The sequence below is a fragment of the Anabas testudineus genome, chromosome 10 (assembly GCF_900324465.2).
Source record: "Anabas testudineus chromosome 10, fAnaTes1.2, whole genome shotgun sequence".
Lineage (NCBI taxonomy): Eukaryota > Metazoa > Chordata > Actinopteri > Anabantiformes > Anabantidae > Anabas > Anabas testudineus.
The window spans coordinates 16,681,564-16,696,865 of record NC_046619.1 but is presented as its reverse complement, the minus strand read 5'-3'; the positions used below and the strand labels follow the sequence as shown (position 1 = coordinate 16,696,865).

The 15,302-nt window shown below is 37.3% G+C and overlaps 1 protein-coding gene across 2 annotated transcripts in view; it reads left to right on the top strand.

The window, feature by feature from the left end:
- enox2 (ecto-NOX disulfide-thiol exchanger 2) overlaps positions 1-15,302 on the top strand; it is a 146,131-nt gene that overhangs the window by 19,462 nt on the left and 111,367 nt on the right. Inside the window, exon 3 of one of the 2 annotated variants that reach the window (XM_026358272.1) lies at positions 12,347-12,442. The exons of the other annotated variant lie outside the window; for it this stretch is intronic. Coding sequence (XP_026214057.1) covers positions 12,409-12,442 — 34 coding nt within the window. The 5' untranslated portion in view covers positions 12,347-12,408. The remainder of the gene's footprint in view (positions 1-12,346; positions 12,443-15,302) is intronic. 2 annotated transcript variants of the gene reach the window in all.

Genomic DNA, 15,302 nt, shown 5'->3' with positions numbered 1-15,302 from the left:
ACTGAAGGAACAAACAGTAGCTGAGGAGGACGATGCCATTAGTTCACTCATTTGGGAAATCCTTACTGGGCGGCACAAGGTGATATTCAGTGCCCTTTTCTTTTTTTTGTCACCATATGAACGTCACACAGAGCTGCCTCCTCCTATATCCCTGTCTCTTTGCTACTGGGCAGTCGTGGTGTAAATTATTGTCCTCGGTATAAATAGGCTGACAGTCTGTCAGGGCCAGGTGGTCTAATCTGCCAGTTTGGTGTCCTGCTCCCTGTCTGACAAGGTGGCGGGACGGTTGTTTGTCCCCACATTAACATTGTCCTCAGTATCCACAGATATATTGATAAAAATGTGCTCTTAGAGATACATTTAGATCTACTTTATATAACCACCTGATATCAAATGTGTTATAGTGACTAAAACTGAAATTATAGATAATTTACTTCTAAATTCTATATCTTACTATGTGTGATTAGTGATTGAAGTATTTTGCCATGCAAAATGACAAAAATGTAGTGGTTTCTCAAATGTTTTTATTTTCTGTTTTTACTTGTTTTGTCATAATAGGTTGAACCGCCCATATTTGAAAAAATATTTGGCACATTAGGAGGTTATGAAAATCAATAATTCCACGTTTGGGTCGGCTCTTGTGTCTTTATACAACCCACATTTATTATGATTCCCAATTCACAAAAGGGAAAACTCTGCTTGTTATTCGTGTCGAAGTTAAAAACTACAAATTTTAGCTGTTTGTCATACTACTTGCTGTTGTGCGTTCAATTATGCCTCCTTGTACCCAATCTCTTGCCACCTGGAAACAGTATGGCTGCTGAATATTCAGCATAACAAGGTTTTTCCCCTGGTGACAGTTTTGGAGCAGCAGCAGCAACAACCATCATTACAGTGTGGTTACTACAACCTGCCTGCCTTGCTTTCATTTTTGGATTTTTTTCTTCGTGGTGTACCATAATCATAACATGCAGTGTTTCTAAGCGTGAATAGCTCTGTGCACTTTTTTATGGAGTTTTGCTCGTAATATGTTTCTAAATGAGCAGTGTCTAGTGATTAGCTAACATGCCAGAGTGCTCAAATTGACAGATTGAGCTATTGGGGCTGTAGAAGATGTATTTCATGTCACAATTTGACAACACAATAACTTTTATCATTTGTTTCTGTAACATGGGAAGTTATGCTATTTCGTAGCCATCCAAGTGTACATTTTCCCCCCTCATTCTGTCTTGTCTGTCTCCATCTCTCCCGTCATCACTTTTCCCCATCTTCACTCATTTCCAGTCAGAGGTGCCAGCATGTCACCAGCAGCGCTAAAGTCTAATGGCTATGGGAACATTTTCTGTGACACCTGCAGCAAACATGAAGCCTGCTGGGCTGCTGGAAGAACAGAGGAAGGTTTATCTGGGATGGCAGGCCTTTCCTCCATCACCATGCCAATAGAGACAGCAGCACAGAGCTCGGTGCTTCACAGCAGATAAGGTGCCCAGACAAAGAGGCACTGCAGTTAGACCCCACTCACTACAATGGAGCTTAGAAAACAAGATATATGACTAATAACTCTTGACAGTTTGCTCCAGTTAAATACTTTAGTTTTAGCCACAGAGGTAGTTAGTTTGTACTGCTATAACAAAGACGAGATACAAGTGTAAAAGGTAAAGGTATTCATGAAGCAAAACTGAAGTTACTGAAGTTAGTAGGTGGTACAGTCATGTGATTGTGTATTGTTCTGTCAGGTAAGTTCAAAGCCTAAAGCTTCTGATTAAGCAGTTATGCAGTTCGTCTTATCTTCAACTTTATGTACAGATGTTGTTTTATATAGTTAAGCCACCCTAAAGAGGACATCATAGGCTAAACCTTCAAAAATCCATTGGTTCCTAAATATATAGTTCTGTTTTAATAGTTATGGTGGTTGTCTCTTTGTGACTGCTTGTGTTTTCCCCCTGTGAGTTTCTGATGATTGTGAGATTGTTAAGATTAAAGGCGATATGAAAATGGCAAAAGAGACTTAAGTAAAACAAAATTACCATTTTCACTGCGGAAACCCCTGCTCGTCACAGGAGTCTCTCTCTGTCACAGTGAATGAGTCACTGTAAACACAATATTTTAATGTAAAGGTCTCAATTAGTAATGAGACAAGGTAAACCTTCCTATCATTGCTCTGAGTTATACAATAAATGGAAGCATGTAAACAGTTGTCTGTGAAATGTAGATAAAGCACCATACAAGTGAAATCGGCATCTGATTTCATGAGAGATTGTAACAGTTGGTGATTAATCAGCTTAGAAATATTGTTTGTTTACATTTGTGGCTTTAGGGTGATCAGATCACATTGTATGACCAAGTAATGCTGAAAACCTATAAAAATGACTGCAGTTGTTGGTTTTGTCATGAATCCAGCTTCAGACTTAGATTTTTGCACCCTTTTCTTATGTGTGAAAAAAAGGTAATTTGACACTGTAATCTACCACATTTCATATCTTGATGAAATGAGACTACACCTTTAATTAAAAAATAATTGCACATGTCCAGGCATGTTATTTGTGGGCTGACTAAAGATGAAATGCAGACTAAAGCACATTCAAATGTTGAGTGCATGCTTATATTTGCAAAGATTAAAGCACATTAGGGACAACAAGAAATCACAAATCATCTACTCAATAGTACTAAATGATTTCATACAGGCATATGTCAGCATTGGGAGGACACAGATTTATTAAGTTCTTTTTTTCTTTTTTTACATTTGCACAATCCTACATTAGTCGTTATTTTTCTATATGTACTATTTGCAGTTTCTACAGGCTGCATTATATTGCATGTACTGCATGTGTAGTGCATATACACTGCACCTTCACTAGTCCTTGTTGGGAAATAGCCACAGCCAGATCTCTGGACTGGGAAATGAGCTCTGTGTTTGTTTAACCATGGCAGGGAAATTTGGTTCACACAGTGCCACAAGATGCTCAGAACATTCCCTCTGTCTCCATTAATAGACTCTGGATTTATCTCCTAACATTCTGGTATAACCAGGAATGATTTAGAGTAGACTCCAACATATCTAAACAGATTGTTTTCTGGGTAGAGTTAAACTTAATAATGCAAGTCTTAGCTATACCATGAGATACTGAATGGGTAAAGGTAGTTACTGTATTACACACTGACTAATAATGGTTACTACTAACTATTACCTCAGAGATGTCTCAGGATAAAAAAGAAGAAACTATTCACTCTTATTTATTGTGTGTGATGGCATACGTGTTTGTGCTTGTCTGGCAAGAAATTAACTTTGTCACAGTGGCCCTAGACAATAGCCGGCAGGAATTGCTGAGCCTAATGTTGCACTCTGGGAACAGTAAAGTCATTTCGCTCCAGCAGACCGCTTAATAGCTTTGGCTGATGCAGAGTTTGGAAATCCATCAGTCAATTGGGCCAGACAGAGATGAGCAGTTTTCTGAGTGCCAGTACACTTAGTATGTGAGGAAACAGGCAGCAGGACAATTGAGCTACTCTCATTATGAGCTTGAGTCATATAAAGACATCTAATTGCTTTTTCAAACTACACAATGTCAGCCAATAAAGCACCTGATCTGACAGACCTGGATTATAGTAAACTAAACAGCATCAGGTATGACAATAGGTGTAATTCTGTTTTATTGCACCCATGATGAGATGAGTCCCATCCATGACCAATCACAGCAGCTTTTTGTTAGCTTGTGTGAATCCTATACTGTTACACCTGAGAGTAATAGTTACTTTCAGGTCTGCTTTTCCCTTAATAAACAAATTTAAATTTCCTTCAGGAGTCTGAACAGAGACCAGAACAAAAGACACTAATGTGTTTTTCTTCAAGCCTCAAAGCCTGTTGTGGTTGTGTGTTTGAGCGCAGCTGTTGTCATGTTAAAAATAATCGCAAGTATAGAAAGCTGCTGGTACGTTTTGTGTTCATGGTCACTTAACTAAACATTAAACCATCACATTTATTGGGTATCTTTGGAGATGTTATCTTGCATATGCAGCGCAAGATGGTCTCATGTGGACAAATCTAATTCCAGTGACTGACAGCTAGTTATATACTTTTACAGATAAAGAACAGGTAGAAACAAGATTAAAAAAGAAAAAAAAAAAGAAATTGTATTGTAAGATTAGGGGACTTAATTAAATACGTGGTAGCTGCCTTTCATTCACTTTTTAATGATGACCTGCCAAATTAAAGGAAATCTGATTGGAATGAAATCAACAACAGCAACAGCATGACTTTGATTTCATCCAATGACATGCGTCTTTCTTCAAAAAAAATACACCTAACTATCTCTAGGCAATAATGGTAAGCATCTTATTCTTCTCATAAGAGGTGGTTTCAGTGTTGAGCTAATTAGGTCTTAAGAGAGAAGCCTACATTAAGGAGAAGAACAGACTTGTTTAGTTTTCAGTCCAATGCTGTGCACTCTGGTCAGGACTAGAGAGAACCCAATGGACCAGCTGAATAAGGAGGTGGATGCCTCCTGATAACATGTAGTCTGAGAACAGATGGGATTCTTTTATTAATACTATTCGTACCAGTGGCAGCCAGATTTCCTTTCTTCCTAATTCTGGACCCTTGCAGCATAAATTACATAAGCACCAATCAACAATGTTGATCTTCTTATTTCCTTTTTTACTTTTTTATGCAGAGTATGAAAAGATATGGAAAAGTGCAGACCATGTGCTGCTGGCACCAGCAGAAACAGAATCCGTTCAAAGTGAGACAGCTGCTCACTTGGCTTTCATTGCATGACCAGTAATTTAGGACAGTAGTGTACTTCTCTTTCTGTTTTTTTTTTTTTTAGCTTACTTTAATGTTAATTAAGCAAAATATGGCACAGGTAACATAATTAAGTAATGATAGTAGTGTAGATACTTATTTATGTATTTGTTTTGTAAAGTGAAGATTGAATTCTGCAGCCTGTGGTCATTGACTCACAGCATGGCACACACACAGTATTTGTTGTAATGCAAGACAACATCCTCCTCAGGCCGACGAGTGTTTGGGTTGCCTAAAACGATTTCAGTCAGTGGGAACCTTACTACAAAGAGTGCTTTTTTTGTTTGGAGCTTATCGAGGGTTTCCAGATCCTTTAACAGATCAGTTTCCTCAAAGGACTGCTTGTCATTTCTCTATATGAAATTTGATTCTCTTCAGATGAGCTATCATTTGAATTTCTTTTCAGATTTCACTGTTAAAGTATTACTTATCCTACTTGATATGGGTTTAATATTTTAGTCTGTATGTCATAGGTCTGACTGAGACATCACAGTTAAAGACGGGTTGTGTCCTGTCCTTAGTGGCAGAATTGGCCTCCCTGTCTCATCATTTCCCCTTTATACACATGCTTAGCCTGCCCTTCTACCTTTGTTCCCTGACTTAAGTACTTGTGATAGGGAGAGCTGAGCTACATCTACCCCTTCACATGCAAGACAGCGTTTTGAAACCTTTACTGTATTTACCAGGGATTGCTTGACTCAACATCTCTGCTCTTTTCCAGAAACAGCCTCTCGACGCAAGGACACCATTAAAAGGTGTGGTTTGGGGAATTGTAAAGGTATAAAAGCCTTAGATTTTACTGTATCGAGCCAAAGATAAATATATTAAAGATATCCAACAACAGAACACTGTTGTTCCTCTTTATTGCCACATCTAGTAAACATTTATTGTTACTATTAATATTCTATATTCTCTAAATTCCGTTTGTCACATTTTGCCTAATTAACATGCTGGAATGATCTAATGGGATACACTATTCCACAAAATAATAATTTACCCACCTAAATAGTTGTCTCTCTCTTTGCCGCTGATATTAAATCCTGTTTATTTTTTGTCTTTTTCAATACTTTTTTTTTTTTTTGGCACCACCAAGTGATATCCTGGGCTGCACACTGTGTCTGTGAGCAAGAGGGAGAAAATGATTTCCCCAACCTCCTCATTGGCCATGAATGTAAAGACAGCACAAGTCTATGGCTGTTAACCAACACCGACTGGCTTCCAGCCCACTCGCAAATTATGGAGTCTCTCCCAAGACTGCCTTTAGTGGAACCGTTCAGTCAGTAAGGTTGTTTCCCATAACCAGCACTATGGCTGTCAGTTAACAGGGTTTTGTGGCTCAGAGACCAGAAGTGTGTTCGCAAATTACAAAAAGCAGTTTGGCTAGGTTCATTAGTTTCTTTATTGCTTGTGTTTTATTACATGTAGAAAGGATACATGTGAGGAGACTCAAAGTAGTGTTTGTGTTTTAGTATTTAGGGCATAGGGTATTTAAGATTCATTAATAAAAATTATCAGAAACTATGTGAATTATCATTTAACATTTTTCAAAATGAACCTTATAATTCTTAAATTTGCTGCTAGTCTTAGATTAAAAAAATACAGTATCTTCTCTTTGAGTTAAGTAGACTACAGGTTGTCATAAAAAGGTCATTCTATCGCATTAACTTGAGATTAACCTGAGAAAATATGTCAGGCACAGAATTAGTCAATTAAATCAATCAGCAGATTAATGATAGTGAAAATAATTGTTAGATAACTAACAGCATCTGTTTTTGTTGTATGTTTAAATGGATAATACTTGAGCATAATAAGTGCTCTTTGATGGCCTCTGTCACTGGGGTTTGGATCGGATTGGTTTTATTAGCTTGCAGACACACAGTCAGATGTTTATATTACATTGGGTAGCTTAAAACTACCGCTTTTCCTTAATATCTAAAATTAAATTCCATTTGTTACTCGATTATGCACACATTTTATTGCTTTCCTCACACTGAAAGCCTTGTTTCCTATCTTGCAGTGACAGAAAATGGTGTTGTGTTGGTTTGCTGTCTATGTCTCTTAACATTGCGGAAAATTGTTTTCCTGCTCAAATATCAGAGTTTTCTGCCCGAGCTGTGTCTAAACGACGGAAGATGCACCCCACTTGTAACCAGTTTCTTTCACTTTGATCGTTGTTTGGTAGCAAACACTGGATATGTCTGTCTTGTTCTCTCTGTCTTCTTGTTGCCCTCTCTCTGCCCTCTGGCTGCTTTGCTGTTTATAAGTATTTTAAATCTTTTTCAAGTCAAAACTTTTTATCATGTGCAGTGTTACATCTACCGTACAGTCTAACGTCAACATGTCGAGCAGTTCATCAGTTTGTTGAAATGCTATACAGACATTCTTCTTCTGTTGCATCATATTTATTACCCACTGCTGACAGGAGTGAATGTCAGTAGTTTTTTAATTTGTTTATATTAACTGTTTCTGGACCAGTTCACTCTATAACAGAAATAAGTGTAACATTTATGACAAATCAGTGACCATATCTTCAAGAAACAACACCAATGGAACAGATGGCTGCTTTAGGGTTTCTCTGTATTTATTTATTTTTAAGTATTTATAAGTGTTTTACATTGTGGCCTCACATATTGCAGCACAGTTGTGCTGCCATCTCTCCCACATGTTGTTTCCTTGTGTGTAGGAAAGCTTGACAGACTGTCATCTCTTCAACATGTCTGTGGGGGCTCATTACCAAACAAACACATGATTGCATGTTTGCAATTGTGTGAGAACATCTGTGACTGTATTTTAGTATATACTATGCAATGCATGTTGTATGTGATCAAAAACTATGAATTAGGTTGATTGTAGAGTATGCACAAAGTGTGATGGCAGGAAACGATGTAATCACATCATTAAAAACATGGCAGTTGCTCCATTGGAGCATTTTCATCCCTAAAATCTGCATGTGATATGTGACAACTGCAAAGGGTTTCCTTGTCATTACACATCAAACCATCCATATGCTGCCAAGGTAAATATGTGAGCCCTTTGCAATTACATGGCCACACAACTTAATAATGCAAGCTAAAGTCTTTAGTCTTTAAAGTATGACCATCCTCAGCTTCACTAGGTTCAATAATACAACAGCGCTGTAGCAATAGGATGACTTGCTGCTGAAATTTAGCTGGTGATAAATGAAGACCAATTTATGGGGACACATGGTTTATCCAAATGTAATCTCTGTCTGAAGTCAGTACTTGAAGATTAAAGCAATTATGTTATTCCTTAGATGGCGGGAAAGATATCGCTGCTGTGATGAACTTTTCTGGCTTTCCTTCAGCCATCGTCAAAGAAATTTAGTTTCGGTTACAACTGGTGGTTGAGACATATTAAATAGGATGTTAGTGTTGCATTTGCTAATGCAACAAATATCATATTCTTAAACTTTCAAATGTCTGTTTTCATTTTTGCATGTAATAAAGCAAACCACAAGTGGGTTTGTTTTGAAGAGCAAACACATCAGTTTCTCTGAGAAGTTGATGGAAACATTTAATTAGTTATAGAGTATATTCTGAATTCTGCATTCCTAGTTTAAGATTATATTACTTTAAATCTGCCACAACACAGAACAATTACATATGTTATGCTGTGACTAGATCATTTTAGGCTAGTATATTGTTAATGCTTTTAGTCAGTTCTTATCTCTCAGATATAACACAGTTAAGTTGCACAGCATTTTATTAAATGCCACAGTATTTTTCTAGCAGCAGCAAAATAAGCTGTGACCGTTGTATGTGTGCAACAACAGTAATGTTATCGTCTTCAAAAACCCAATGTGTATCTGCAGTTTACATGCTGTCATAAATGAATGATGGTAGGTTATGACTCATACAGTATCAAGAGTTTCTGAGAACCTTAAAGAGCAACAGTAAACTGCTGAAATAAAATGACATGTAACATTTACCCATAGAGAAATCTTGCTTAAAACATGATTGTTGGTTGATGCTGGGATTGAGTACGACTTTTTGATTGTATGTTTTCAGTACTGCACATCTACAGTACATAAACAGGGACCATCATCATCTTATGTTTCGCACATTACTTGATGTTGTGAATTAGTTTATAATTTTCAGAAACATGTCAAAACCTCCATGCTGCTGCCTGACCACAGAGATGAGCATTAAGGCTGGGGAACAACCACAGGAAAGAAACGCTAGCTGAGAGCAGCCTGTGAGGCACTGTTCAGTTCTTGTGAAGTTGGTAAGATTAATCCAAAGCTCTAAGTTCTTGCAGAGGGTGATTTGGTTTGTGCCTTCCAAGAGTACAGTTTTCCTGCCATAGAGACAGAAGATAAATGGACCTATCTGGGCTATTATGGGCTATCTCCCTTCTCCATCACTACAGGGGCCAGTTGACTCAGATTATTCTCTATCCGCTGAGGGGATCCTCTGAAACCTGTTAGACTTTGTAAATGTTGTAAGGCCTCGTGTTGGTCAAGATGACTAATGTGCTCAGCTCTGTGTGTGGACATACATATGTAAATACTATATACTTACACAAGGCTAAACACATGGAACACTCTAAATGATGAATATCTGTTGGTGGCAATGCATAAGAATAACATATGGCATTTTGAAGTATTAAAATGGGCATTTTTGTGCATTTGCTCTATTGATTTATTAGTCAAACAGCCATCAATAACCATCTCTCATGCTATGCCTGTGAGATATTTCATTTGTATTTATTCATTTATTATTATTTACTAATAATTAAGACCAAACAATCATCTGTCTATCATTTTAAGCAGCTTGTGCTGTACTAGCAGCATTCCTCATTTTGGGAAACAATTCAAGTTGCATTTCTGCTACAAGAATCTATGTTTTTCATTTCAGTAACACCCATGGTCTCAGAAAGTGTGGCTGCACAAAGCTCTGTCTGGAGCACAGTTCTCCAGCTTTTGTGCTTACTCTGAAGCTTGCATATTAATCGTGCTGCATCTGAATCACAATTTCACAGACTGATTTCAAAGGCTAGTGTGAAACTTCCCTCACAGCTTCTGTTTCATTCATAATCATTAGTGTACACATTTCCTCAAGTTAGCAACTCGAGCTTTTGCTAACTATAGAAAAGTATTTTAGAGCTAAGTGTGTGGAAATGAAAAATGCTGGTAATAACAAATATAATGGAGAAAGTGGGCGCCCTAAGAGTGATGAATGCCATTTGTTGTTGTGCCCACAAAGACTTTAAAAATGGATTTTCTTTGCATCTCCCCATTAAGAAAACTCTTATTTTCCCAAATTAAAATAACTGTCATTACTCTTCCAAAGTTTAGACTAATGCCATACTGATGGAGAATAAGTAGCCTATTTTTCTCTTCTCATAGCGGGAGTGTGTGCATTTGCTTTTTGGCATTCATTTTGCTTTGGGGTTGCCATTACTGTGGTGAATGGTGTGCCTCCATTTTCAGCTGGTCCAAATGCCTGTCAGTGCAAGAGGAGACATACACTCATTATGGTCTTCTGTTTACAAGTATACTACTACTACAATCATGTGTAAAAGCAAATAAACAGCAGCTCTGACTATTCTGCATTGTCCTGACTGTCGTATACACTACCACTTTTTACATGTTTACTTTCTTACCTTGTAAACATTTATAAGATATAATTATATTAACGGAGAAAACAAGACCGATTAAGGTAGGTGTAAAATTTGTACACAGTTATGATTTTTGTTTGTGTTTCTTAAAAACTTGCACATTTGTGCAAACATTTTTAATTACTAACCTTTTAATGCAAATCATGGGTCAGTGCTCTTTTAATTGTAAACATTGTCCTAACAAGCCATTTTACAAGGGCTGCAAACCATTATTTTTAAAAAAGGGGTTTCCGATTTGTCAAGATGGGGTTTCGGAATAGTGAGGCTTCCTTTTTTTTTTATTTTTTTGTATCTTAGTTTGTTGTGAAATGTTCATGCTTTGAGAGCTCATATATAAACACAAGCCAGTGTTTACAGTATTTCTTCCCATTCCCCAAGCATTCCAGTTATTTCCAGTCTACATTGTTTTCTATATTGAAACCATGCGGAAAAAAGCAAACAATTGCGCATTTGCTCATAAATATCCCCTCACCATATCCCATCTTCAGGGATCAGATCATCTTCAGTGAGTCATTTTAGGTCACTGGAGGTCAGCTCACCACAAACAAATGCAAGTAAAAATAATCCACAGTGCAGCCTGCAGAAACCTGGGAAGAACGCTGCACTTTGGCAATACTACTTTTATTGTGTTCATTGTCTGTATTGACCACAACAGACGCTTTAGTAGTAATATATGTAGAAGCTTGTTTCACTGCCAAGGAAGTGGTGTGCCTGAACCAGAGTTTGACAGACTTGAAATATGTTGCAGAAGAAGCCAGAAAAATAATAAAAATAAAACTTGCTGATGATAATCTGATGCTGATAGAGGTGAAAATTGCTGCGTTAATCACTGTATCTGTGATTTTGTGTGTGCTGATTTAAATATTGATTCATAAATGTCATCATAACAATGGTAGTACCCCTTAAAAATTAATGAGCATCAGCTACAATGACATGTTTACTCATATCTATCAAAAATAATGTTCATTACTCTTTATGAGATGCACATTGCTACCTAGAATATGTTTTGTATTAGCACAGTGGCAATCTGTTGAAAATATCTCCAAAATATAAAACTGACAGAGCAAAATGTTCACCCACATTTCTGAACTGATGCCCACAAAATCAAGTCACACATCTTGGCCAGCACACTGTAGACTATTTAATGGGTTATGCATAATATAATAATAAAGTAGTATCTGAATTGCATTGTTTATCATTGGCAACAACAATAAAACAAACTAAACCCCAAATCAACAATTGACAAAAGGTCTAACTTGACTAGTCTTGAACTTAAAATCCAAAGAATTCAAAGTAAGTGTCCTGCTGATGTGCTCTTTTAGTAAAAATTCTGATGCTGCTGTCAGCAGAGACGAGGGAGGTTTGGGGATCACTGTGACCTTCTTAGTGGCCTGAGAGTATGTTGGCATGGCATGACTGATACAGATTATCATAGCCACAGAAAGCCAATTACTCTGGTCATCATGGCACCCTCAGGGCCCCTCTCGGTGGAATGAAATGCATTACAGAATTCTCTGTGCATCCTTCTGGCAGCGTTTCGTATTTCCTCTATGCTGATCCCCCCCCCCCCCAGTTTGAGTGTTAATATTGCAGTCAATGGGACCCTACCGCGCCTCAGAGCCCTCTCTGGCTCGGATGAGCTTCTGCTCCACAAAGCAGGGAGGTCGTGCCTTATGGAGAAGTGAATGAATTACATTCTCCTCTGTTTGTCTTCTTTCTCTATTCAAGACAAAGCCTCTTTATTTTGTCTCTTTCTTTAACTGCTCTCAGTCAGCGTTCATGAATGACTCCAGAATGAATAAGCTACGTAAGTTGCAGTGTTGAGGTTTAGGAGACACTTTTATGAACAGAACAAACGGCAACTGATCCGACTTTTGCTATCTTTGTTTTTGTTTGATATAACAGTTTTGCCACTACGCCAGGGAAGCTGATATCGTACACGGCAACAACAACGCTGCATCTCGGGGATGTACAAAGACTACAGATCAAGTCGAGTCACCGGTAAGAGGCCTAGGTCTGGGTGTGTGCATTTTATGTTTCCATCATTTTTTTTTCCTGTTCACCAGAAGCATTCATTCAAATAAATCACAAAGAAGATTTATGGATTATATCATACTCATAGTACTTAGTGTCTAAATATCTTTTTGTAACTACCTCTAAAAAGGCCGGTCTTCCTTCTTGCCTTAACCTCTGAACCTTTCTCTCTCTTTCCTGGATTAGAATTTTGCACCTTTAATCATATTTATTTCTTCCACGTCCACTTTAGCTTTTTTGTGCAAACATCCAAAATCTGGCATATCCTCTCAGTGATTACTGTCAAGGTTACTGATTCAAAGTGTTAATCGCATTCAAGCTCACACACATGATTCATAAAGCTTTCAGACACTGAGAGCATCGACACACACACACACTTTCACAGAAATCACATGAAAGCTCATTTTATTTGTGAACCTAGATATGCAAACAGAACAATGTCATTTGAGAGATTTTACTTTTTAATCTAATGTGACTCTTATGTAAAGGTGTAGCTCAAGTCATAATTTGTCAACTTGTTCACAGTATTAACACATAAGGGAAGCCACACCTGAGAAGGTGATACATTCATTGGGATTCTGGAACAGTGGACCTTGTTTGTGCCTGCGTGAAATTGTGACTAAATAAATGTGCTGGGTAGTTATTGACCATGGATTGCATCAGTTTACTGCCCTCATACTAGAGACCTTATTCTTGTTTTCCCATTAAATACTCAAACCTCTGGGTTGTTTGCTGGTTGTTAAAAAAACAGTATCTCTGGTAAACAGCTGGAGATGGTTTCACTTCCAAAATACTTTATTTACTCAGAAAGTGTAACACTGCTTTTCAATAACACAAGACAAAACTTTATTTATCTCAAATGAAATGTTGGTGCAAAGCAGCATTGTTTATTATAATCATAATTAAATGATTATTTGCAATGGTTCTTTGGCTCAACCGAGCCAGTGCATTTAAATGAGAAGAAATTAAAGATTGGAAATCAAAATAACAGCAGTTTTCTTGAGCCAGTATGTGCCATTAAAGATTGAGTTTCAAGCTTAGCAATTTTTTGTTATTATTATTATTATTATTATTATTATTATTATTATTATTATTATTATTATTATCATTATTATTTAATTGACTCAGATATTTACAAATTAGGAAGTCACTGACCATGAGTTCATGTATTCATTTACTATTTTTCTTGCCTCCTTCCCTTCCCTGTAAAACAGCTGGAGTGTTGAAGCTGTTTTACCCGTCTGACACATAGATTCTTTTTTCACATCAGCTTCAGGTGCATTTTATGTGCTGCGCAAATTGGCATATGTTAGTATGATAACAAGCTAAACTGAGTAGATGAACATGATAAACATTATACATTGTGAGTGTGTTGGTATGCTAATGTCAGCATTTAACTCAAAGCACCACCGTGCACAGCCTCCCAGAACCCCTAGCACAGCTGTGGACTCTTAATCTTCTTATCACATCTCCACATCATCTGTAACTCTGCTACTTTTACTGCCCTTGCATGTAACTAACACAATCTCACAATAATGAAAAAGGAGATTAAAGCATTCATTAACTGCACATTTAGCTGTTACATAGTCCTGTTCAGAGAAACCGCAGTACACAACCTATTTAGTATGCATTACATTAGGCATGACTACTGTGTCTCAGCAAGCTCTTATTGTGTTTTGGAAAACAATGGGATCCTACAGTACGTTGTCTGAGAATAGAAATTGAACCGAGTAAGAAAGTGACAGATTGCTTAAGAGAGAGGAAAGAGAGGAGGAATGAAAAGCTTCTTTCTTGCTGGGCTTTGGCCGATGAGTGTGTCCTTTCCCATTACGCTCACACTGCGCAATATGCAGGTCAGTCAGGTGATAATGAATGCTCTGTCTGGTACTTGGCCTTTCTCCCTCCCTCCTGCTCGCCTGCTTTGCTCTCTCTGTTAAATCTCTCTTTCTTCAGTGTTGTGCACTGCAGAGTTTTCTACAGTATCAAATAGATTTTTCTTTGGTTCCTTTTAATTATCTAGCAATCTCCTCTTCATCTGTTCAGGAGTACTGGGCAGTTTGAATATCTCCACTCATTTTGTGAGGCACAAAAGTTGTTGAGTTTTCTGTTATTTTTCTTTTGAATTAAACATTGAGTTCAGGTCTGTGGAACCTGATTTTTGTCAGGTTTGTATGAACAGAAAAAAGGGTAGCTTTGCTAGATCATTTGCTTTAGTCTCCAGAGTGCACGCAGAATTGGATGAACTAATCAAATTCTGTGCACACCAACTTGTAATGCATGAATATCTGCAATAGGAAGGGGAAACAATAATGCATTCAACCAGTGTTGTGTGCACACACTGGGTTTAAGGTTTGATATGTTGAAAATTCTAGTAAACAGTCAAATATGATTGAAATGATTTATGGCTGAAAATGTTCTTCCATTTTATTTTGGGGGCAGGGGGACAAAATAAACAATGTAAACTAAACACAGGCTATTTCCGCTTCTGAGTCAATTTCCACTGAGTTATGTTTCTGTGCCTAAAGTTTAAGTTGCTTTTCAAATTAAAATATGCAGGTCAGTCAGGTCACTTATATATAAGTTGGCTACTGATTACAATGTGTTTATAGCATCAGATAACTGTTGATAGTCCATAAAAAACTATGCAGTGCCTTCTATTATCTTAAGATAACACATTAAAATGCCACAATGTGAAAAATGACTTTTTCAAAAATGAGGCTGAAGCACTGCTTGTTATAGCAAATCTGAAATTTAAAAACATGAGGTTTAAATAATATGCAGATGACATAGTAATGTTTTCACCAAAATATGCATTATGCAACTTCCA